Raw genomic sequence first — 26,101 nt, forward strand, 5'->3', positions numbered from 1 at the left:
TTTTGTTTTTGGGTGTTTTTTTTTTTTTTTTTTTTGCTAGTACCACAATCCATGGGTTTACAGAATGCCTTATTTCATCATGTATTATAACATTAAGTTTAAGTGAGAAACTCCTTTTACTTTGAAGAAAATATAACAATGAAATCATGACCATGGAATTAACTAATCTTACATGAAATTCATCACTTAGAAGAAGCTAGTTTGAGGGAATGGAAGAAAGGTTTGCTGAAGAATCAGTTGTGGTGCTGGCAAGGAGATAACCCAGTGAGGATATGAGATAGGACTTAACTCTGTAGCCATTGTATGTTGCCATCTACCCTACATTCAGAATGTGTGAGCTTAGGAACCAAGGGAGAGAGTGGTAGCTCTTCTACTATTCCTAACAACTCACCTGAAGAATTTTTGTCTCTACAACTTTATAATTTTGTCTTTAAAACATTGGGCTTAGTGGATCTTAAGGCCCAAGGGGCAGATACTCCCCAGTAACACAGTCACAATTTCATTAAATAGGAAACTGAAACTGTCAGCTGACCTATAAGAGGCCTTTTAGCCATTGAGGCAACAGTTAGGGGATCATTGTACCGATTGGAGTGATTGGTCCTCACTATTAAGGGAAATTGGTTGTTGCTCTACAAAGAAAACAAGAAGGACTATGTCTGAGACCCTACATGTGCACTAAGATACCTCTTGGTATTCACGTGTCTAATATTACTGAACGATGGGAAGCTGCAGCAACCCAGTAAAGATAAGGCCACTAAGGACTTGGACCTATGGAAGTAAGTTTTGGGTCATCCTATCAGAGGAGATACCACTGAAGGATGGGGAAAAAAGGAAAGCTGTGATTATCACCTTAGGCCTTGTGCTCAAAAACTATCTTCTCTCCCTGTTTCCTTATTATCAGGACCACAGTTTTATTGACCTTTTTTGAGTGGCTATGTCTATCAGATGAGACAGAGACCCTCCCCAATGCTAGGGGAGAAATCTCAATTGGCCTAGCCTCATTTCTCTTACTACAAGGATGGTTTATGATAGACAATTCTAGACAATAACAGGTAAAGTCTAGGTAAAGTCTATGGGAGTGCTTCTGGAGGGTTTTCCTTGTATTTATCAAGGTACATAAGGCACAGACATGCCTTTTTCTGTTTCTAGGCATGGCTAACTGTGCTGATGACTAGAATGGCAGATGCCATTTTGGAACCCTGATAGGAGCCCACATTACAAAATAAGTCCACATGCTAAAGGTAGTGAAGTGCAAACTTGGTCCTTGTGGCCAAAGCCTGCTGTTATTCTCCAAAATCCATTTCCCTTCATTTAAAAAAAAATATTTATTTCAGTAATCTCTACATCCATCATGGGGCTCAATGACCCTGAGATCAAGAGTCACATATTCTTCCAACTGAGCCAGCCAGATGTCCTCCCTTCTTTCTTTAGTATTAGGTCTTTTACATTTTAGTTAGATACACATATACATAATATATTTATCAAATAAGTGAGACATGTACTGTCAATGGTATTTGACTAGAGATGATATGTGCCGCTTTTGGGTTATATTTTTAGAATGGAAATATGCCCTTCTTTCCTTTCTTTCTATTTGGCTGAATGAGGATGCAAATGCCCAAGTAACAATCTTGGCTTATACAATGGAAGTCCAATATTAGGTTCTTTGATATTTCAAAGCTACCATATTAGCCCTGGAGGGTTTATGTTCAGATTATATCAGGAGAGAGAAATGAATATCTGTCTTAAGCCATTGTAATTTTTTACAGCAGCCAAATCCATGTCCTAACTAATATTGTTAATGATGTTAAGCTGCTGAATTAATCACCACAGAACAAACCTGTCTTCAAAAAAATTATGTGACAGTAAATGTCCATTTGGATTAAGCTATTTTGAGTTACAGCCCAAAGCATTTTAACTGATATACTTTTCCAAGCTTGCTAGTTATACAGGGAAGGAATGAGTTGTAGCATCAACTACTGAGAAACTTGTGATTGAGAGAGCCCTTTTCATTCTTAAGGAGGTTACATTTTATTTTATTATTTTTTCTTTTTTTATTGAAGTATAATTAACACAGTTATATTAGTTTTAAGTGTACAATATTAAATAGGCCTAGGCATTCCTCAGTGCTCAGTGAGTATGCTCTTGATCCCCTTTATTTCACGCATCCGCCAGTCACCTCCTCTCTGGCAACCACCAGTTCTCTGTATTTGATTCTGTTTTTTTGTCTTTTTTGTTCATTTGTTTTTCTTAAATTCCACATATGAATGAAATCATATGGTATTTATCTTTCTCTGTTGGACTTACTTCGCTTAGCATTATGCACTCTAAGTCCATCCATGTTGATGCAAATGACAGAATGAAGAGAGCCTTTTTTTATGATGGGGAGAAATGAGCATGGTGAAGGAACTGATGGGAAAAAAATCATTGAGGATATAGCAGGGAAGGAACAAAATATGGAGTAACATCCCAGAGAAGTCAGGATGAAAGGAGAGCTAGAGTACTAATGTACAAATACCTTTTCTTCTTTTTTTCTGATTTAAAATAAACTTGACTTTAATTTTTTAAAAGCAGCCTAGTAATATATACCATGCCATATAATTCACCAATTTAAATTGTGTAACTCAGTCATTCTTAGTATATCCACAGAGTTGTACAGAATTGACTTCAAACATTTAAAAAAAATTTAAACACCCCAAAAAGAAACCTGTACTCACTAGCAATCACTCTCCACTTTTTCCTTAACCCCTCTTCCACCCTCCTGCCATAGGTGACCAGTGATCTACTTCCTGTCTTTATAAATATGCTAATTCTGTACATTTCATATAAATGGAGTCATACAATATGTGGTCTTTATGATTGACTTCTTTCAGTTAGCATAATGTTTTCAAGATCCATGGTGTAGCATATACCAGTACTTCATTACTTTTTATGGCCAAATAATATTCCATTATTTAGATATACAATGTTTTATTTATCCATTCATCAGTTATTTGGCATTTAGGTTATTTCTACCTTTTGGCTCCTGTGAATCATGAGTCTTCCTGTACAAGTTTTCACATAGCATATGGTTTCATTTCATTTGAGTATATATGAGTGGAATTTCTGGGCCATATGATAACACTATGTTTAACTTTTTGAAAAGCTGCCAGACTGGGCAGCCCCGGTGGTGCAGTGGTTTGGCGCCGCCTGCAGCCCGGGGTGTGATCCTGGAGACCCAGGATCGAGTCCCACATCGGGCTCCCTGCATGGAGCCTGCTTCTCCCTCTGTCTGTGTCTCTGCCCCTCTCTCTGTATCCATGAATAAATAAATAAAATCTTTAAAAAAGAAAGAAAGAAAAGCTGCCAGACTGCTTTCCAAAGTAACTGCACCATTTTATATTCTCACCAGCAGTGTATGGGTGTGCCAAGTTCTCCACATCCTCACCTACTCTCATTATTGTCTTTTTCATCCTAGTAGTTAAGAAGTAGCATTTCATTGTGAGTTTTTTTTTTTTTTTTTTTTTAAGTAGGCTCCACTCCCAGTGTGGAGCCCAATGTGGGGTTTGAACACATGACTCTGAGAGAAGCTTGAACTGGTATCAGGAGTCAACTGTGCCACCCAGGTGCCTCTCTTTGTGGTTTTGATTTGCATTTCCCTAGTGACTAGGATATTAATCATCTTTTCATGTGTTTTTGGCCATTTGTACGTCTTCTGTGGAGAAATGTCTATTTAATAGATCCTCTGCCCATTTTTAAAAATTGAGTTATTTGTATTTTTACTCTATCATACTAATACTTCAGATTCCAACTCAACACCACAGTATTCATTCTATCCTTACCCCTTTCTTTATTATAACTTCATCTTAAAAAGCAAGAAATCTGGTTCTGCTTATGTACCATATATTTGTTCAATCCTAGTGCATATATAAAATAATTTCAGAATTGCTAGCCCATGTATGACTTGGGAGGAAAAAATATGAAGTATCTTGTATACCTGAAATTAATGTAACATTGTATATCAACTATACTCAAAATAATTTTTTTAAGTAAACTGGAGTATGATACTTGTATACAATTTGTGTCTCTAGTATTATAGCACATAGTCAAAATACTGTTTTCTAAAGTTTTTCAGATTAATTCTGAAATTAATTTCTCAGATTAATTCTTCCTACACCTAGTTATGTTATTTACCTGTAATATAATTCAGTTCACTTAAAAAATTTTATTATTTACTGTTTGTAATTCCATTTTGAGGCCTCCCTCTACCCCCATATCTTGGTTGGTTTCAATTATTTATTTATTTTGGAGAAAGTGAAACATTACCATGGCTCTCAGAAACAGCTATATAAAAAGGTTACATCTAAGAAAGTATCAGTCTTCCTCATCTCTACTACCCTGTTCCCATTCTCCCATTACTTTCACTCTATTCTCATCCATCCTATAGGTAACTGATCTCACTAGTTTCTAACTTATTCTTCTTGTATTTCTTTTGTGTGGATGAGCAGATATCTTTGTTCTTTCATATCCTTTTCTTTCTTTTAAGGATAGGTAAAGTATTTTCACTGTTCCCCCTTCCATTTGATAGTATTCTGGAAATGAGTCTGTATCCGTTCAAAGAAATCTTCTTTATTCTTTTTTATAGCTGTGAGGTGTTCATTGTATAGACATATTCAACCACTCTCAGATACAGGTATCTAAGTTGTTTCCAGTATTTTGCAATTTCATAAGATGCTGTAATAAATAACCCTGTATATATGTATTTTCATATGTATTTCATATGGTTCCTATGTATTTGGACTAGATTAAACTCATTGTTTTAAAAAATAAATACGTTCTTTTTTTTATTATTTGTTTAAGAGATGAAGAGGGACAGAAGGGGAGAGACTATTAAACAGGCTCCACACCCAGCATAGAACCCAACTCGGGGCTCGATTATATGATCCTGAGATCATGACCTGAGCTGAAAACAGGAGTCAGATGATTAATTGACTGAGCCACCCAGGTGCTCCCTAAAATAAATTTTTCTAACAATGTCTACTGTCAGAGTCTAGAAACAGTGAAATTTCTGCTAAGAATGAGCACAACTAGCACCAGATCTTGGTTTCTGAATTTTTTTTTTTTTCTCATTACAAGTAGGCAGAATTTCTTGGAGAAGTTGGCTAATTCTAGTCCTGAGGCAGGGAAAAATACAAGGGAAACTTGAAGCATTTTCTTATGCCAAAAAATAAGGAAGTGATCAAAGACAAATAAACAGACGTTAAGAGGACATAGATGTTACCTTGAAGGGATTCCCATTGGTGAAATTTAGGGCAATTTGAGAACTAGAAAGAATAATGAGGGTAAATAACACAATAAAATTTTTTTGCTTTAGATTTCATAAATCCATAGTGGTTCTCAACAAAGATGGGAAAGGGAATGCCAGCTGCTAACTGTAAATGTAAAAGAAATTATATAATTATTTTAAAATCATGATTTAAAAATCACTAATATAAACTTGATTCAGGGAAGGGTATCGATGGATTCTAAAAACCATTGAGTGAAGTTCTTAGCCAAGATAGTCACACAGTCTCAAGTATTATCCTACGATTACCTATTAATTACAAAGAGGTTTTTTAAAAAAATAAATTTCTTTTTCAGTTAAAAATATATATTGTAAAGGCCCACATATAGGAAAAAAAAGGATGTGTATTGAATTATACAACTGTGTGTGTGTGTGTGTGTCTGTGTGAGTGAGTGTACTATAATTTTTTAAATGAGATTCACTGAAAGGGATTATCAGACTGGAATGTGAGCTGAGAATTATAAATAAGATATATAAGAAAAGCAGAACACACTTCTTTTAGTCTATGAATTTGGTTTGTAGGTACAGGATTGAGATAATTCCTATCTTCCTATGTTGTTTCATTAGTGTTTAGGGAATGTATCTCTATTGAACATAGTCCCCTTTAAAACTATAATGTAAACTTGGTTTACAGTGTTCACAGCTCTGAGGTCACTAGAACCATTAACCAAAATATGGAATGTATAAGATTTGGCAGTGGTGGTGAAGTAGTTTGGGTTTTGATATGTTGATTTTGAAGTGTCAGTAGAAAAACAAAGTGGGGCAGCCCCGGTGGCTCAGTGATTTAGTGCAGCCTTCAGCCCAGGGTGTGATCCTGGAGACCCCGGATAGAGTCCCACATTGGGCTCCCTGCATGGAGCCTGCTTCTCACTCTGCCTTGTGTCTCTGCCTCTCCTTCTCTCTCTCTCTCTCTCTCTCTCTCTCTGTGTCTCTCTCATGAATAAATAAGTAAAATCTTAAAAGAAAAGAAAAGTGAAGATGACCTCAGACAGTTATAAATTTGGTTCTGGTATGGTGATTTTCTCTCTTTAAGAAAGCTTAAGACTAGGGATGCATAGGTGGTTCAGCAGTTGACTGCCTGCCTTCAGCTCAGGGCGTGATCCTGGAGTTCTTGGTTGGAGTCCCACATCAGGCTCCCTGTATGGAGCCTGCTTCTCCCTCTGCCTATGTCTCTGCCTCTCTTTCTCTGTGTCTCTCATGAATAAATAAATAAAATCTTTAAAAAAATTCTTTCAAAAAAAAGAAAGAAAGAAAGAAAGAAAGAAAGAAAGAAAGAAAGAAAGAAAGAAAGAAAGAAAGAAGAAAGAAAGCTTAAGACTAGAAGAATAGATTGGGGAATTATCAGGATGGAGATCTTGTCTGAAGCCATGATAGCAAGTTATATTGAGTGAACGTAGAATGAGGAGTTGCTTATGATGAAGAATAAGCAGAGACCAAAGATCTGGTAATTAAGAGACGGTAGTAATCTTGTAGGCAAAACTGATCTGTAGAGTGTGGGCAACAACCAAATGCAGGAGAAAACTGTGTGAAGAATGGGACGGATAATTGTATCTTGAGAGTCAAATAGCATGAAAGGACTGTTTCTAGAGAGATTGAGAATTTTTTTAAAGTGTTTATTGCATTTTGCTTTCTATTCAAAACTGCAACCTTTGTGTCTGCCAAGGCTCACTCAGACTATGTAATATGATTTTACTTAAAATATTTGGCAATATAGGGATACCTGGGTGCCTCAGCGGTTTCAGTGTCTGTCTTTGGCTCAGGGCGTGATCCCCGGGACCCAGGGATCAAGTCCCACATCAGGCTCCCTGCATGGAGCCTGCTTCTCCCTCTGCCTGTGTCTCTGCCTCTCTTTGTGTCTTTCATGAATAAATAAAGTAAATCTTTAAAAAATATATATGTATTTGGCAATATAACTTCAGAGTTTTTCTTTGCAAATCTAGTGAGTAATTTTGCCCACTATATGTTGGGTTAGTTACATATTATGATGGATCTCCAGCTTTCATTTATCTTGATCTTGATCTAAATTTTGCTGTCCTAATTTTAAAAGTCAGGCCTGTTTGGTATACAGGTACAAAAACGCCCAAAACCCTCTTTACCAACATGACCTTGCTTTTAAAATGGGTGGGGGGGAGGGGTATAATGCCTGGTAGGTAAATGCAGATTATTTTAACGTTTTTATAAATGTTGCCTGCATATTTTAAATGTTGCTTGCATATTGGCACTAATGTGTAACTATGCTAGAAAACGGGTATTTGAACATCCTGAATAATGCAGTATATTGGTTTGTGTAGTTCTGTGACTGGCTAATGCTGTTAAATTCTTTGAGAGTGTGTTTGAGGGGGGTGCTGCTTTTTGTTTGTATGTGTGTTTTCCATTGAAAATGTTGCAGTACATCCTCTGTCCCTGTCTTCATGCTATGCGGGTGGGCTGAGGTAGGGAGGGTGTGACGCCGGTATTTGTGTGAACTCAGGCTTGTGATGCTGAGCTTGGTTCATCCGCTTTCTCCTCCCTTCTCCTCCCCACTCCTTCTCACCAGCGCCACAGCAACATCCTCAGAGTCTCAGCGAGCTGCGCCCAGCGCGGGCACAGAGCCTCCCACTGCCAGTAACCTGCGGCCAGGGAGAAGAGCCAGCGCAGTGACAGCGCCTCACCGCCACCAGTCCCCAGACCACCATGGCCAAGAACCGCAGGGACAGAAACAGTTGGGGTGAGTAGCATATGGTGACTTCTGCAGCCTGCACGGGGACGCTTTCTGCTTCTGGGGACAAGAGGGCCAAGGGCTGATCGGCGCCAGAGTCCAGGGCTGGGAGACGGGCCACAACCGAGCAGCTCCCCGTAGGGCCGGAGAAAGCATGGCTGAGTGGTACCGGTGTAGCCGGAATCGCGTTGTGGGGCAGGGCTGCGGCTTGGCGAAGGCCGGAGCCCCCTGCTTCTCCCCCACCCTCCCACCCCCATTCCTCCTCCTCGCAGCATTTGGACAGCACCCGCCAGGCGCCTCGGGGGACTCGTTGGTTCCGCTTTAGCGATCCGTAGGCTGGAAGGCGATGGGAGTAGGCAGGGGCTGTTGTTACCCAGCCGAGAGGGGTGAGGGGCGAGGGAGTGAGGATTCCTAACCACCATCCCCTTTTCGGGGAGCTCTGAGCCCTTCCGCCAGGCGGGGCGCGGGCTCCTGAGCGGGCGGCGTGCTGGAACAATGAGGCAGACCGCGCCGGGCCGGGGGCGGGCGGGGTGGGGGGGAGGTGCAGGGGAGCGTTGCGGACCTGAGTCACCCAGGAGAAGGGGCGTCCGCTTGCGAGTCCCCCAGCGCTGCAGTTCTTGTTTTAATATGGGGCTTGGCTGGGGAAATTGGGAAGAAGGGAAGCAAAGTTGTGGTTTCCAGCCGCGGCTCCACCCCAACCTGGTACCCCATTGAGGCCAGCCCTAAGGGTGGCATTGTTCTTTGGTTATACCTTTTGGAGATATTGGACTCATGATTCAGCACCAGGCCGAGGGGAGGGGGGAGGAGAGGCTCGGCCCAGTGGGTTCACGCCGCGAGTGGGTGGGCGGCGCTCACGCAGGCGGAGAAGGGAGAACGCAGTGATGCAGGAGAAATCGCGGCCCCGCCCGCTCTCCTGCTCCACACTTGCTTCAGGACGGATAGTGTGGGCAGATTGGGCGTCTTTTTCTGCCTTAGGCTCTCCTTTTCTTATAGCCACAGTGCTAGCCTCACTAACATCTTAGGAACGAAAGCCTTTCAGGGCATTTTATTATCTGAACCAGAGCAGATCGTGGGCCACTGTTACTTGGCGGGTAAATATTTTGCTCATTACCTTTAAGTTGTTATATGGAAAGTTTACATCCACTAGGAGTTTGGAGCTCCTTGATTCTCTTCTGTGTCTCAATGAGGTCTCTTTTATAACTATCTTTCAGACCAATAGGTATAAATTTAAATTTTAATTGGTTGTTTGGGGCTGACTTTTAACAAAAGACTGTATTTCTCCTTGCCTCTCTGGTCACAGGGCCAGCTTAACTCCCACTAGGCAAGGTTTACAACTGAGATAACCCAAGGTTTGTGGTCAGTGTGGGGAGATGGTACAGGGAAGTCTGTCTTTAGTTGTCTGAATTTAAGAGAGAGCAGTCCCATTTTCTGATATTACCAAACCCCAATTTTAGTAAGTGTGACTATTGCAGTAACACGGTTTTCTTTGCTTCTTATGAAATTATGAGTGAGCTTTCTCGGTGTTCTCCTACCACCACCACCCTTTGCCTTGGCTACCAGAGTAGGAATTTCCTGAACTCACAGTTAAGGTGTGTATGTTCAAGTCAGTTTTGTCTTGATCCCTGTGCATTGCTGACTCAACCCTGTTAAAAGACATACATGTGAAAATTTATTCTAAGTATTAAGATTTTTCTCCTTCGTGAAGCTTTAGATCATTATTCTTCATTATTTCTTTGGGTATGGATTTCGTATTAGTGGAAGCTTTTTCTGTCTTGGGGATGTGGTTCTCAAAGGGGATTTGCATAAAAATCACATTGGGAATTTATTAGAAATGCATATTCCCACATCGTCAAGCCAGAATTTTTTAAAAATTATTTTTATTTATTTTTTATTTTTTAAAGTTTTAATTTTAATTTGTTAGTTAACATAGTGTTATATTAGTTTCAGGTGTACTATATAATGATTCAACATTTCATACAACACCCAGTGCTTATCATCACAAGCACACTGCTTAATCACCATCATCTGTTTCACTCATCCCCCACCTTCCTCCCTCTGATAACCATCAGTTTGTTCTCTATAGTTAGGAGTCTGTTTCTTGGTTTGTCTCTCTCTCTCTCTCTCTCTCCTTTTTATCCCCTTTGCTCATTTGTTTTGTTTCTTAAATTGCATATATGAGTGAAATCATGTGGTATTTGTCTTTCTCTGATTTATTTTGCTTAGCATAATACACTGTAGTTCCATCCATGTTGCTGCAAATCAGTCAGAGTTTTTCAATCAATAGGTCTGAAGTGGGGTCTAGGAATCTGCCTTTTAATTAGCATTTTAGGTGATTGACAAGCATTAGATTATTTATATTTAATGGGAACATGTCCCAGACAGTTAATCTAGAAGTCATCAAGAGTTTCAACTCAAGTGATGAATTAGAAAAAGGAATGCTGAAGTCACTGTGTGTTCATTGGATATTTTCACAGAAAAGAAAAACTGAAATTGTAAAGTCTTGATGCTCTGTGGAAATGCTTTACTACTGAGGTTTTTCTTTGCTATAAAGAATAAATCTCTTAGAAAAGTGTAGCAAATGGAGTAGGAAATAGAGGTCTTTGATGAAGATGTTAGCCATATTTGTCCTGATTCCATTTTATTACTAGCACCTAATGCAATAGCCAACATGCAATAGGCATTTAATAATAATAATAGCTACTGTCATTGAGCTAATATCATATGAAGTAGGCATTCTAATCCTCATTTTATATATCAAAGATAAATGATAAAGCCAGAATTCCAATTCTGGCAGTTTGACTTCAGATTCTTTTATCTTCACCACTGTGCTCTACTGCGTCTTTGCTGAATTGGTAATAATTTCTGTGTTGTATAGAACTACAGTTTTCAAGGCATAGTCACTGGCATTATTGCATTTAATCTTTAGGTTCTTTAGTTGCCAGGACATAGCCTTTTGCAAATAAACTAAATCTCAGGTAGGTTAAATAATTGGCAAAAATCATATATTTAGTAAGTTAGAGGTACTGAAATTAGAACCTAGAGTTGGTCTTCTACTTTACTATCTTTTTTTTTTTTTTTTACTTTATTATCTATAACATAATACTGTGGAATATTTTGTAAGGTAATGGGACATGGTTGAGGGTAAAGGGAAAGCAGGCTCTTGTAGAAGCCAGGGGTCTGTGATGAGAAAAAATTCAGATGATAGCTTGTAAAAAAAAAAAAAAAAAGACAGTGAACTAACCTTGTCATCTAGCTGAATACTTTCCAGACTAGTTAGAAAGCAGTGGGTGGAAGTCAAAGGTAGACTACCCAGAATTGGCAACTATAGTGATTTCCAAGAAAAGGGCAAGAGAGATTTGCAAAATCTGTACAGGAAGCCTACAATTCAGAGAATTCTGTAGGACCATATCACAACTAATATTTTTTTTTTACAACTAATATTTTTATCTGAGTATTCAGAGACCTGTTAGGTTCCAATAGGGCCATGGAAACTACAAAGCAGAAAAGCATCTCTTCTAACACTCAGAAATGGGGTGTTGTTTGAGGATCATACCCAGAGATACAACTGAGAAGCAGGTCTATGAGTAGAACTGAGAATCCCGACACCTGTACATAAATCTACACTGAACCAGAAGTTTATTTTTCTTATTTTTAAAAAAGAGTTTATTTACTTGAGAGAAAGATAAAGTGAGTGAATGAGAGAGAGAGAGAGAGAATGAGAATGAGTGGGGGTAAGGGCAGAGGGAAAAGGAGACTCCCTGCTGGGCAGGGAGCCTGATGAGGGGCTCAGATTCCAGGACCCTCTGATCATGACCTGAGCCAAAGGCAGATGCTTAACTGACTTAGCCATCTAGGTGCCCCTGAACCAAAAGTTTAAATAAATTTAAGCATTTGAAAGTCCATTCTTCAGAGGTAGACATTATTATGCCCATTTTAATATATAAGGAATTCCAGACTCAGAGACCATGAGGATATGTGCCAGAGGTCCCTTAATTTATGTTATGAATCCAAGATTTAAATACAGGATTGTTTGCTTCCCTAGTCCAAGTGATGAAGATGAAGAACTAAAATAGTACTCCAAAAAGGTGCTGCAACAAGCCTATCTAGGTTTAAGCTGGTATGAGAAATCAATGCTCTATAAATTTGATCGTCTTGGACTAGAAAAGAAGGCAAAGAATATACTAGTGTGGAAAATAAAGGATACAGATAACTATCAGAGGCAGTAGCCCAGAAAGCAGTCTTTCAATGTTGGGCTTAGAGTTTAAGTTCTACCAGAAATGCATCTTTTAAAATTTGTTTCTGTTAAGTCATGAGAGTGGAACCTTCTGAATGAGAAGAATGGGATTAATAATGCACTCTTAAAAGAGGCCTCACAGAGTTCCCTAGCCCTTTCTACCATGCCAGGATACAATGAAGAATATGTGACTTGAAAGAAGTCCTCACCTGACCATGCTGGCACCCTGATCTTGGTCTTCCAGCCTCCAGAACCGAGAACTAAATTTCATTGTTTGGGGATCCCTGGGTGGCGCAGCGGTTTAGCGCCTGCCTTTGGCCCAGGGCGAGATCCTGGAGACCCGGGATCGAATCCCACATCGGGCTCCCGGTGCATGGAGCCTGCTTCTCCCTCTGCCTGTGTCTCTGCCTCTCTCTCTCTCTCTCTGTGTGTGACTATCATAAATAAATAAAAAATTAAAAAAATAAAAAAATAAAAAAAAAAATAAATTTCATTGTTTATGAACTTACCTAGTCCAGGGATGCCTGAGTGGCTCAGTCAGTTAAGTGTCTGTCAGCTCAGGTCATGATCCTAGAGTCCTGGGATTCAGCCCTGCATTGGGCTCCCTGCTCAGCAGGGTAGTCTGCTTCTCCCTCTCCCTCCTCCCTCCTCCCCCACTCAAGTGCACAGGCCCACAGTCTCTCTCTTTCTCTCTCAGATAAATAAAATCTTTAAAAAACCCACTTATAACCTACCCAGTCTATGGTATTTTGTTATAGCAGCCTGAACTAAGCATTCTAGAACTATTTTCTTTGTGGTTACTATAAGGATTACATTTAATATCCTAAAGTTACAGCATTCTAATTTGAAATTATATAAGTTTAACTTCAGTAACATACAAAAACTCTGTTCCTTTATAGCTCCATTTGCACCCCTTTTAGTAAATGATGTCACACAATTACATCTCTATACATTACGTGTACAAAAACATAAACTTAATAGTTATTTTTTAAAATGCATTAGTCCCCAGAGAAGACCTGCTGATGGCCACAAATGAAAAGATGTTCAATATGACTAATCTTTAGGAAATGCAAATAAAAACCACAATGACGTATAATCTTGTACTTGTCAGAAGGGCCAGAATAAAAAAGACAAGAAATAACAAGTGTTGGCAAAAATGTGAAGAAAAAAGGAGCCCTCACACAGAGTTGGTAGGAATGTAAATCAGTGCAGCCACTGTGGAAAACAGTATGGACGTTCCTCAGAAAGTTACAAATAGAAATACAATATGATCCAGTAATTCCACTACTGGGTATTTACTCAAAGAAAATGAAAACTGCAATTTGAAATATATGTATTCTGTGTGTATGTATGTGTGTGTAATAATATTCAACACACTGGAATATTCTTAAGCCATAAAAAGATGCAGTCTTGCCATTTGTGACAGCATGAATGGACCTATAAGATATTATGCTAAATAAAATAAATCAGACACAAAGACAAATATCATATGATTTCACTTATATGTGGAATCTAAAAAACAAATGAATAAAAATAAACAGTCCTATAAATACAGAGAATAGACTGAACTGATGGTTGCCAGAGGGAAGGAGAGTGGGGAAGATGAGTAAAATGGATGAGGGGGGCAGGGGACCTAGGCTTCCAGTTATGGGATGAATAAGTCATGGGGATAAAGGTGCAGCATAGGGAATAGAATCTATGGTGTTGTAATAGGGTTGTATGGTGACAGGTGGTAGCTACACTCATGGTGAACATAGCCTAATGGATATACACTTGTGGAATCACTATATTATATAGCTGAAACTAATGTAACATTGTATATCAACTATACTGTAATAAAAAATGCATTAGCACCTTAAATTAGATAGAAAACAAAATGTGAGCTTACAAACAAGTTGTAATAACAGTAGTTTTTAAACAAGTAATTGCTTTATTGAATATATTGGTCTCAAATCATGTAGAAAACAAGGGAGTTACAAATATTCTAATAATACTAGCTTTCATAATTGCCCATGTATTTACCTTTACTGAAATTTTTATTTCTCTTTTTTTTAAGTTTTTATTTTTTCATGAGAGACACAGAAAGGCAGAGAGACATAGGCAGAGGGAGAAGCAGGCCTCCTGCGGGGAGCCCGATGCAGGGCTCAATCCCAGGTCCCCAGGATCACCACCTGAGCCAAACGCAGATACTCAACTACTGAGGCGCCCAGGTGCCCTGAGATTTTTATTTCTTCAGATGGTTTTGAGTTACTATCCGGCATGCTTTCATTTCAACCTATAGGACTCCCTTCAGCATTTCTTGCAGATTAAGTCTAGTGGTAACAAACTTCCTCAGCTTTTGTTTATTTGAGACTGTCTTAATTTCTTTTCAAAGACAATTTTGCCAAATATAAGATAATTGTTGACAGCCTTTTTTTTTTTTTTTTTAAGCACTTTGAATATATCAGCCCACTCACTGTATTCTGGCCTCCAAAGTTTCTTAGGAGAAATCTTCTGATAATCTTGAGGATTCCTTGCAGGTGATGTCAAAATTGTCTTTGTCTTTCAACAGTTTGTTACAATGTGTCTCAGTGTAGATCTCTTTAAATTTATTGTGCTTGGAGTTAGTTGAGCCTTAAATGTTTGTACTCATGTCTTTTATCAAGTTTGGGGAGTTTAGGGCATTGTTTCTTCGGAAAATTTCTCCAACTCTTTCTCTCTCTTCCGCTTGTACTTTCACAGTGTGTTGGTCGGCTTGATGGTGTCCCACACATCCTTAGGCTCTGTTCACTTTTCTTCAGACTTTTTTCTTTTCTGCAGCCCTGATAATTTTATTTGCCCTATTTTCAGCTGCTGATTCTTTCCTCTATCTGCTCAAATGTCCCTATGATTCTCTCTTATGAGCTTTTTAATTTGGTTATTGCACTTTTCAGTTCTGGAATTTTTTTTTTTTTTGCTTCCCTCAGGTTTCCTATTTCTTTACTGATATTTTCATTTTGTTCAATCATTGTTTTCTTGACTTTTTCTGCATTTTCCTTTAGTTTTTTGAGCATCTTTAAGACAGTCTTATTTTATTTTATTTTATTTTATTTTATTTTATTTCTTAAAGATTTTATGTATTTATTCATAAGAGACACACACAGGGGGAGGCAGAGCTATAGGCAGAAGGAGAAGCAGGCTCCCTGCGGGAAGCCCAATGTGGGACTTGATCCCAGTACCCCGGGATCATGCCCTGAGCCCAAGGTAGACACTCAACAGCTGAGCCACCCAGGCATCCCAAAGATTTCTATTTCTTCTTGACTCAGTTTTAGTAATTTGTGTTTTCCTTGGAATCTGTCCATTTCATCAACTTGACATAAGGTTGTTCCTAATTTTCTGTTATTTTTTCTGCTTTTGTGTTTTCCTTGTTATATCTTTTATTGTTTAATCTCTTTTTTCTTTCTTTTATATTCTTTTTTTTTTAATTTTTATTTATTTATGATAGTCACAGAGAGAGAGAGAGAGGCAGAGACACAGGCAGAGGGAGAAGCAGGCTCCATGCACCCGGAGCCCGATGTGGGATTCCATCCCGGGTCTCCAGGATCGTGCCCTGGGCCAAAGGCAGGCACCAACCGCCACCGAGGGATCCCTCTTTCTTTTATATTCTTAATCTCTATTATTTCCCTTTTCCACTTTCTTTAGTTTCATTCTATATTTTTTTAACTTAAAAAGTTGGATACTGAGCTCATTAATTTTCAGCTTGTTGCCTCTTTCTAATATATGTACTTAGGGCTATAGATTTTCTCTAAATACCACTTTTGCTATATTCTATATATATTGATATGTAGTAGATTATTTCTCATTTAATTTCAAGTACTTTAAATGTCTGCAATGACCTGTTCCTTTAGTCATGAATATATAGAAAGTATGGATTTTTCAGGGTGCCTGGCTGGCTCGGTTGTGGACCATGTGACTCTTGATTTCAGGGTTGTGAGTTCAAGCCCCATGTTGGGTATAGAGATTACTTAAAAATAAAATCTAAAAAAAAAGAAAGTATGAATTTAAAAAAAATTTTATTGCTCATTTCAAACTTAATCCTTCTTTAGTCAGCATTATATAGCAGACCACCTACTGTGGTCATACAAATGCTCCATGTCTATATTGTCCAATATAGTAGCCACTAGCTATATATAACTTTTGAGCAGCTGAAGTATCACTAGTGAGAATGAGAACCAAATGCTTACTTTTATTTAATCTTAATTAATTCAGTTTAAACAGCCAGTTGTGATTATTTGCTACAATATTGGGCAGTTCACATTTATAGAACACCCATGCTGTGCACCCATGCTGTGCACTTTGTTGAAACTTGCTTTATGTTCTAGTACATGTTAATATAAATATTCCACAAAAGCCTGAAAAGCATCTTATGTTTTCTAATTTCTGATACAGTGTTCTCTGTATCAAGCTTATGTTCACTGGGTCAAGCTTATTTAAAAAAAAAAAAAAAAAGAATGAATAATGGTTTTATTCAAAGATAAATAAATTAATATAAAGCACTTTAAGGCTATAATTGATGTGAAATCATGTTTTTAAAATTTTAATTCCACTGTTGTTGACATACAGTGTTATATTAGTTTCAGATGTACAGTGCAGTGATTCAGCAATTCCGTATAGCTCAAGCTTAGTAAATACACTGTTCATGTCTTCCATACTCTGATTTCTGGACTGTTTGATCCACCAGATAACTGATATCTGATAGATACCTTAAAATTCTAGTAGAGATTTTAAAAGATGACTGTGGATTTGTCAATTTCTCTTTGGTCTTTTGTCAGGCTCTTACTAACTTTTGAGCTGTGTTAGATGCACACAAATTTGGACTTGTTACATCTTCCTTTTTTTTAAGATTTTATTTATTTATTCATGAGAGAGACAGAGAGAGAGGCAGAGATAGGCAGAGAGAGTAGCAGGCTCCTCACAGGGAGCCCAGTGTGGGATCATTCCCTGGACTGGGATCATGCCCTGAGCCAGAGGCAGATGCTCAACTGCTGAGCCTTCCAGGCATCCAATTGTTAATCTTCCTGATGAAATAAGCCTTTTATTTCTATGTAGTGAGCCTCTTTATCTGGAGTAATGGTTTTTGCCCCAAAGACTATTTTATTTAATATTAATGTAGATGCTTCATATTTTTTTTAAGATTTTTTTATTTATTCATTTGAGAGAGAGTACGAGTGAGAGCACAAGCATGGGGAGGATCAGAGGGAGAGGGAGAAGCAGACTCTCTGCTGAACAGGGTGCCCAGTCCAGGGCTTGATCCTACCTAGGACCCTAGGATCATGACTTAAGCTGAAGGCGTATGCTTAACCAACTTAGCCACTTAAGCACCCCTAGATGCTTTGTATTTCTTTTGCTGGTTTAGTCTTTGAGCCTGTTGAGCAGAAGTGGCTGCAGTAGGAGGCTAACTGATATCTACAAAATGAGTCATCTTGTCCATCTGATTTTTGAGCACTTCCTCTATAGTGAATGCCCTCTGGTGAGCATTCAAATGGGACTGAATATATTTACACTCTGTGCCCATTCCAAAGGTCTACACATACTTCTTTGAAGTACTTGACCATCTGGACAGGATGTTAGCCACTCTCCATGAATTCGTACAATTCCATATCTTTGGCATGTGCTGCAAGCCTCATGGGTGCTATCTACTCTCATATCTGTCCATTCTGTTAGAAGACAATAGAAGTTTCTTCTTTGCTGTCTCTTCGAGAGGTCATGAGTGCCTTTCATGGACAAAACCTAAATCAGAACTCTGCTAAGAAGGGATTATAAGAAAGAAAAAAAAAGGGATTATAAGAATTGTGTGCTATATAGTTCTCACACTTCCAGTCTCTACAATATGAAGAACACCTTAAAATGGTAGAGATATAGCTGAGCATGACATAGTCAATGTTCAGCAGAAAGAGAAGCCAACATTTTCCAGATGGCTGACTCAAAGATGATTAAAGGACCAGACAATTGCTTAGAAACCAAATACTTCAAAAATTGACTTTTTCGGTAACTATAAATGTGTGTGTTTTTGTTTGTTTTCCTTAATGGGAATGACACTTCCCATATGCTTTTTTCTTAAAATATGTGAATGTATTTTCTTATATTCTTTTGATTAGGTATTTTTCTATAACATGATTTCAAATGGCTCCATATTTTGCATAGTGTAACTGTGACATAATTTATTTACATTATCTTACAGGTAGGCATTTAGATGGTTTCCAGTTTTTCACTCTATAACTAATGCTATAATGAATCTTTCTGTGGATAAATACATATCCACAGTCGCAATAATTTCCTTAGGATAAATTCCTGGAAATGGAATTGTTTTATTAAAGGGAATATTTATTTTTAAATGTTTTTGAATGTTTCCAATTCTAAGTATATAATTGACCCTTGAACAACATGGGTTTGAAATATACTGGTAACACTTATATGCAGAGGTTTTCTTTAAAGATTTATTTGAGATAAATGAGATTTATTTATTCTATTATTGAGATTTATTTATTCTATTTAATATAATATAAATATAATATAAATAGTATATATAAACAGCCTGTTAAATGACTTACTCATTCCTTCTAAGACTCTGATGTTGCAGGACTTGCATTATTCCTTGTAATCCTCTTCCTCAAGGGCATTGCTAACAAGAGAATGATCTGAGAGTTTGCATTGTAGTGTTCTGAAGTCTGCTATCTCATTGTAGCTCATATGTCTACTCTTGCTCAAATACTCTTGTATTCATTTTTATGAGTTAATACTTTGTTTTTGGTTCCTTATTTGGTCCCTTTCTATATAAACTCCGTTTTGTTATGATGTTGAAAGTCATTCTCAGTCATTCAGACAAATAAATGTTTTCACTCTTCAAGTTTGTTCGAAAGAGACATAATAGTTTAAGAAAATATATTTCTTTTTAATTTTAGTTGCCAAGAAACAGTTTCCTAGGTGTGCTATGTCTTTTCTTTATAATGGCTCAAATGTACTCATAATCCATCATCTTGTGAGGTTTAATTTTCCTGGAAAGATGAAGCATAATTTTTTTCAAAGTTTACAATTAAGAAAATTAGAAATACACACCTATAGCATTTCCAGTATGTTAAAATTATTCTTTTCCATATTTAAAATTTTTGAAGATTCCCTTTCAACATATATAAATTCATAGCTGCATGGCCAGCTTCCAGTGATTTAGAATGCCACATAGAGTAGAAAAGCCCCAGAAGCCCCTTTAGTGAATATAAGATCCAGTATGTAAAAAGGTGAAACAATGTTATTTTTTGGTTCTCTCCTTGTGAGCCATGCATTTTATCATCCATAGTAAAATGCTAATTCTCATCTGGTTTGCTTCTAACCTGTTTTCTGTTTATTCCCCTTTTAAAAATTTGCATTGTGTTCAGGGAATTGCAACGAAGTTTAGTTTAGCAAAACATATAAGAGGGTAGAAATCTGGTACTAAAGAAACTTGGCATGCATTCCAAGGATTTTTGGATTATTTTATAACAAAGAAAATGTTAATTGCTTCATTGAAATATAGTTATGAACAATGAATCAAGCACATAAGATTTGTTCTTAATAATACTGTGCATTTCAGTACTTTTCAAAGTTATTTTATATTAAATTAATGTAAATATTTATTGGGTACCTACTATGTGAGCTTCTATTGTAAATTTTTTCAAGAAGTGCAAACAGTCTCTGTTCTCCAGATATTTTTAGTCTGTGTTTTCAATTTTGACCTTTTTTATAGAAACTGAAGTTTAAAAAAAAAAAAAAAAAAAAAAGAAACTGAAGTTTTTCTAAATAGTATTTTAACAGTTTTATTGAGATATAATTATATGCTACACAGTTCACCCATTCAAAGTGTACAGTTCAGAGGCTTTTAGTGTATTGAGAGTTGTTGTGCATTCATCACCCAATTTTATAACATTTTATTAGCCTCAAAAAGAAAACGTACATCTCTTATACATCACCTGCTAATCCCCTCCCACTCTCCAGTCCTAGGCAACTACTCATCTACTTTCTATCTCTATAGATTTGCATATTCTGGGAGTTTAATATAAATGAAATCCTATAGTATGTGGTCTTTTGTGACTGGCTTCTTTCCTTTATCATTGTGTTTTCAACATTAGCATAGATAAACGTATAGATTGCTGGTTATGATAGATTTCAGATAGGAAACCTTTCTTCACTTTAGGTAAGATGCAAACTATGTCTATAAACATTCCACAGATTCATTCTATTTTATTATTCATTCTATTATTTAATAAAAATTATTTCTGTATTTTTAAAAGTTTTCTTACCAAAAATAAATATTTAATATGCTATTTTGCCTATATTGTATGAGACTTCTTCCCATAAACTATTTCATTATTTTATGGTCATAATTCAGATACTTATTTTATTTTACTACATACTTATATCACACTATGTAATTTCCCTTTTCTTCATTAAGTCCAATGTAGCTCTCCAAAGCTTTAAGCGTATAAACTAAAAGTTTGGAATTATCTATTCATTCACACTTAGTATACAAAGGTAGAGTGGGACATGACAATCATATACCAACATCTACTGAAATCTTTTTTCTTCCTCTCACCCCCAGTTTCACTCTGTAACAGTTCTTTCAAATCTATGCCTTAGTCTTTTGATTTGGTCCCCTAGCAGCTTCCCAGCCTGCTCCATCCATATAGTATTCCTTCCTGCTCCTCAAACATGCCAAACACATTCTCCTACACACTTTCCCCCCAGTGATACCATACTGTACACATTGCTTTATACCTTGAGTTATTTTTCATAATATGTATTGGCAATTTATCACATTTCTGATCTTTGTGAATCAGATATATTTTTAAAAGTATTGATCTATCTTTTCCTTTTTAATTTACATGAGAATGAATATGTTTTTATTGTGTGGGACCATTTGATATTGCTTATTTGTATCTTTTTCACTTTTCCTATTTCACATTTAGGTCTAAGATTTATTTGGAATTGATTTTTATTTATGGTGAGAGCAAGAGGTAAAGATTCATTTTTCCCCCCATATGAATATCCAATTGACATAGCATCATTTTGGGAAAAGATCATCCTTTCTTCATTTATTGCAGTGACATCTTTGTTGTAATTCAGATCATTGTATATGTGTGGGTTTGTTTCTGAAATCTCTAGTCTTTTCTATTTTGTCTACTTGTCTATCCTAGTGACAGTAACATCCTGTTTTAATAACTGTAGATTTTAAATACCCATTGGTGTCTCTTAGAGTATATCCCCCAATTTATTCTTCTTCAAGGTTGTCTTTGTTATTCTTGGCTCTTTGCCTTTCCACTTGAGCTTGTTAATCTGTAAAGAAAAATTTATACAAGAAACTTGCTAATTTGATTGGTATTATAACCAATCTGTGGATCAATGGGGGAACATTGACACATTTATAATACAGAGTCATTTCATCTGAGAACATGTATGTATCTCTTTCAGTAATGTTTTATGTTTTTCTGTAGAGGTCTTAAATATCTTCTATTATATTTCAGTAAAACATTGGAGGAGCTCACACAAGCCCATGAGAGCTGATTGGATTCATCTCTTCCTAATTCCATATGCAGTGAGTCATGTTGGTAGATTGAAATGGCCCATAATGGCCACAGAAATTGGCAAACATCACAAATCAGGACTTTTCTATCCCACTCACTGCTAAGAGATTGTTGTTAAATGTTTAGTAGCACATCACTTAATTACTAGATATATCAGGTTTTATAATGACATGTAAATAGTACTTTATTATTAAAAATTAATGTGTCATATACTTATAGTAAAATTCATGTGCTTATTTTCCATCCATTTGTTTTCCTTAGTGAAGTGTTGGTTCAAGTCTTTTGCTCATTTTTATATTGGGTTATTTGTTTCATTATTGAAGAGGTTTGGTGTTAATTCTTTTTTTTTTTTTTATTTTAAGTTTTATATTGGTTTGGTGTTAATTCTTTAGATGTTTGGTAGAAGCTGCCTAATCCTGGAGTTCCCTGTGATGGCAGATTTTTGATTACTACTTCAAGCTTTTTACTTATTACTGGTGGCTATTCTGTTTCTTCTGACTCAGTCTTGGTAGGCTGTGCATTTTTGGAAATGTATCCATTTCTTCTAGGTTATATGATTTGTTGGCATGTAATTATTCACAGTAGTCCCTTATAATTATATTTATTTCTGTAGTATGAGTTATAATATCTCCTTTTCATTTCTAATTTTGTTTATTTGAGTCTCTTATTTTTCTTAGTCTAGCTAAAAGTTTGTCAATTATACCTTTTTGAAGCACCAGCTCTTAGTTTCATAGATCTTTCTATTGTTTTTCTGTTCTCTCTTTCTTTAATTTCTGCTCTGACGTTACTATTTCCTTTCTTCTGCTGACTTTGGGTTTAAAGTGCTTATAAACTTTCAGAACACTTTTATACTGCCTTCTACAGTATTTAATATGTTGTATTTCCATTTTCATTTATTATGAGATAATTTTTTGTTTCCCTTTTGATTTCTTTTTTGACCCAATATTTGTTTAGAAGTGTGTTTAGTTTCCACATATTTGTCAGTCTTCTCACTTTCCTCTTGTTGATTTCTAGTTTCATACCATTGTTGTCAGAGAAGATAGTTGGCATGATTTCAGTGTTCTTAAACTTCCTAAGATTTGTTCTGTGACCTATCATATGAGCTATCTTAGAGAATGTACCATGTGTATTTGAAAAGAGTGTGTATTCTGTTACTGTTGTATGAAATGTTCTGTATATGTTTATTAAGTCCTTTTGTTTTAAAGTGTATTCCACTTCAAAATCTGCTTCTTGTTTTTCTGTCTGGATGATCTGTCAATTTCTAATAGTGAAGCATTGAAGTCCCCTACAATGATCTTATTGTTATATGTTTCTCCTTAAGATCTGTAACTATTTCCTTAATATATTTTGGTACTTGGCTTTTGGGAGCATATATATTTATGATCTGGTATACTGATCTTTTTTATCATTATATACTAACCTTCTTTGTCTCTTGTTATCCTTTTTTTTTTATTTTTTTTATTTTTTTCTTGTTATCCTTTTTGACATGAAGTCTTTTTGTCTGATATAAGTATGCTATTCTCACCTTCATTTTGTTTCCATTTGCTTGGAATAGCATCCTCCATTCTCTTTGAACCAGGGTGTCCTTAGAGCTAAAAGGAGTCTTCTACAGGCAGCATATAGTTGGGTCTTGTTTGTTGTTGTTGTTGTTGTTGTTGCTGTTTAATCTATATAACCTTTTTTGTGCCTTTTATTTGGTAAGTTCAATTCATTTATATTAGGGCTATTATAGATATACAAGGATTTACTATGGCTATTTTATCTTTTGCCTTCTGGTTATTTTTTTCTTCATTGTTTCTTTTTCCTTCTGTTTCTTTCTACCTTTATAAGTTGGTGGTTTTCCAGGGTGCTCTGCTCGGTGTCCTGTTCTTTTATGTTTCATATCACTGGTTTAGATTTTGCTTTGTGCTTACCATGAGGTTGACATGAAACATTTTGTAGATAAAAAAGTCTTTGCTCATAGTAGTTTATCTTCATTTATCTAAAGAAGTCCCATCCTTTTCCTCTTATTTTTTGTGTAAAAAATTTTTTATGCTATGACTTCATTACCAACCTTATGACCCCAAGATTAAGAGTTTCATGCTCTACAAACTGAGCTAGCCAGGCACCTCTCCCAAGTCACTTCTAGATTCCTATCTTTTAGCTTGCTAATTCTCTCTTCTATTTTATCTGTATTTCCAATGCATTCTAATGTACTCTTCATTTCATTTACTGAGTTCTCCAGCTCCAGAATTGCTGTTTTATTTTTTTAAGAATTTCAGTCTCTTTGGTAAACTACTCTTGTTCATTAATTTTATTTCTGAGATCATTATATTGCTTCTCTGAGTTTTTTTTTATAGCTCATTCCAATTCTTTCATAACAGCAATTAAAAAAAAAAGGTTTATTTTATTTGAGAGAGAGAGCAAGCATGAATGGGGGGCACAGAGGTAGAGGATCTTCAAGCAGACTCCCCACTGAGCACAGAGCCCAGTGTGCTCCATGAGGGGCTCAGTCTGATCCATGAGATGAAACCTGAGATGAAACCAAAAGTTAGACACGTATCCAACGGGGCCACAAGGCACCTCTATAACAGCAAATTTGAACTCTTTATCAGATTGTAGTATTCCATGTCTTTGGGGCTAGAAAATTATTTTCTTTTTGTCATACCATATTACCTTGACTTTTTTGTGCTGTTTGATAAAAACTGCCTCTGCTACCACATTTGAAGTTGCAGATACTTGTCTTATTTAGGCAAGGTTTTGCTTGCTTTGATTCTAACAATTCGTTTGGTAATTAGGAATCTTCCTTTTGTTTTCCAGATGGTGGCACTATAGCACAAGTTTTTTATTTCCCTTACAGGAGCTTTTAAATATTTAAATATATGTAAAGCTGGTGGGGGGGGGGTTGCTGTAGAGTTGAGGTAACTCTTAGGATTTTGGATGTATGCATAGCTGGAGCCAGCCCTGTAGGGACTCCTGGAATGGAAGAGGGATGGTCCCGGAGGTCCCTGGGTGGTCCTTTTGCCAGAATCCTGAGGTGAACAAGAGACATTTCCCTTCAGTTCTCATTGTCTTCCTACTTCTCTTTCCTTTCCCTCCCTCCATTCCCTCCACAGTCTTACCTCAGAATGCAAAAGTCTCTTCAGCTGCAGAATGTAGAATCAGCCTGGCAGAGCCCCACTCACTGCCTTTACCCTCCACCTCTTTAAAGGTTTGTGCCTGGCCTCAGCTACTGTACTTGCTGGAGGCTCTACAGCCCTAGGTTCCATGGCCTCTTCTGCTCTCCCAGTAGCCTCTTCTGTGGTCCAGTCCACTCACTTTTTGTGCACAGATGGATGGATCTCTTGGGTGTCCTAGTAAGCTGCAGGAAGGCCCTTTCTTTTTCTTTCTTTCTTTCTTTCTTTCTTTCTTTCTTTCTTTCTTTCTTTCTTTCTTTCTTCTTCTTCTTCTTCTTCTTCTTCTTCTTCTTCTTCTTCTTCTTCTTTTCTTCTTCCTTCTTCTTCCTTCTTTCTTCTTTCTTCTTTCTTTCTTCTTCTTTCTTCTTTCTTCTTCTTTCTTTCTTCTTTCTTCTTTCTTTCTTCTTCTTCTTCTTCTTCTTCTTCTTCTTTCTTCTTTTTCTTTCTTCTTCTTTCTTCTTCTTTCTTCTTCTTCTTTTTTTTTTGGTTATAGATGTCCAATTAGTTGTAAATCAAAGAGGAGAGAAAAAAGGACTAATATCACCATGATGCTGATATCATTCTTCTCTTATTATCTTTTAAATATCTGTAGGATCTGTAGTGATATCCCTTTTTCATATCTGAAATTGGTGATTTGTGATTTTTTTCTCTTCTATTTTCTTTGATTAGTCTTAGATTATTAAATCATTCTTCTTGATCTCTATTTCTAGTTCATTAGTTTCTGACATCTTTATTACTACTTTTTCTTTGCATTTAATGTTACTCTGTTTTTACTTAAGATGAATATTAAATTATGATTTTTCAAACATCTTTTCCACTAATTGCATTTCAAGGTATAAATTTCCTCTAAGCAAGTTTCTGTTATATTTTCACAATTTCTGTATAAATAAGATACTGTACTCCAACCTACTGATTCTAATATTTATAGAGAAGGAGTCAAAATAGCTATAACTGATAATAATTAGAAGATGGGATGGGCTTGTCCTACTATGATGACTTTTCATAAAGCTATTTTGACTAAGATAGTGTATGGTATTGCTGATGAATGGATCAGATTTATTAGATTATTTGGTTTACTAATTTCTATTATATTTTCTTTTATCCATAGGTTATTTAGAAATT

The 26,101-nt window shown here is 36.6% G+C and overlaps 1 protein-coding gene across 6 annotated transcripts in view; it reads left to right on the forward strand.

Annotated features, from left to right (window-relative positions):
* The window catches only part of ATL1 (atlastin GTPase 1), a 74,128-nt gene that overhangs the window by 6,881 nt on the left and 41,146 nt on the right, over positions 1-26,101 (forward strand). For all 6 annotated transcript variants that reach the window (XM_072838524.1, XM_072838528.1, XM_072838526.1 and 3 more), the window contains exon 2: positions 7,857-8,027. In XM_072838524.1, coding sequence (XP_072694625.1) covers positions 7,994-8,027 — 34 coding nt within the window. In that variant the 5' untranslated portion in view covers positions 7,857-7,993. The remainder of the gene's footprint in view (positions 1-7,856; positions 8,028-26,101) is intronic.

The sequence above is a fragment of the Canis lupus genome, chromosome 9, assembly GCF_048164855.1.
Source record: "Canis lupus baileyi chromosome 9, mCanLup2.hap1, whole genome shotgun sequence".
In the NCBI taxonomy this organism is placed as follows: Eukaryota; Metazoa; Chordata; class Mammalia; order Carnivora; family Canidae; genus Canis; species Canis lupus.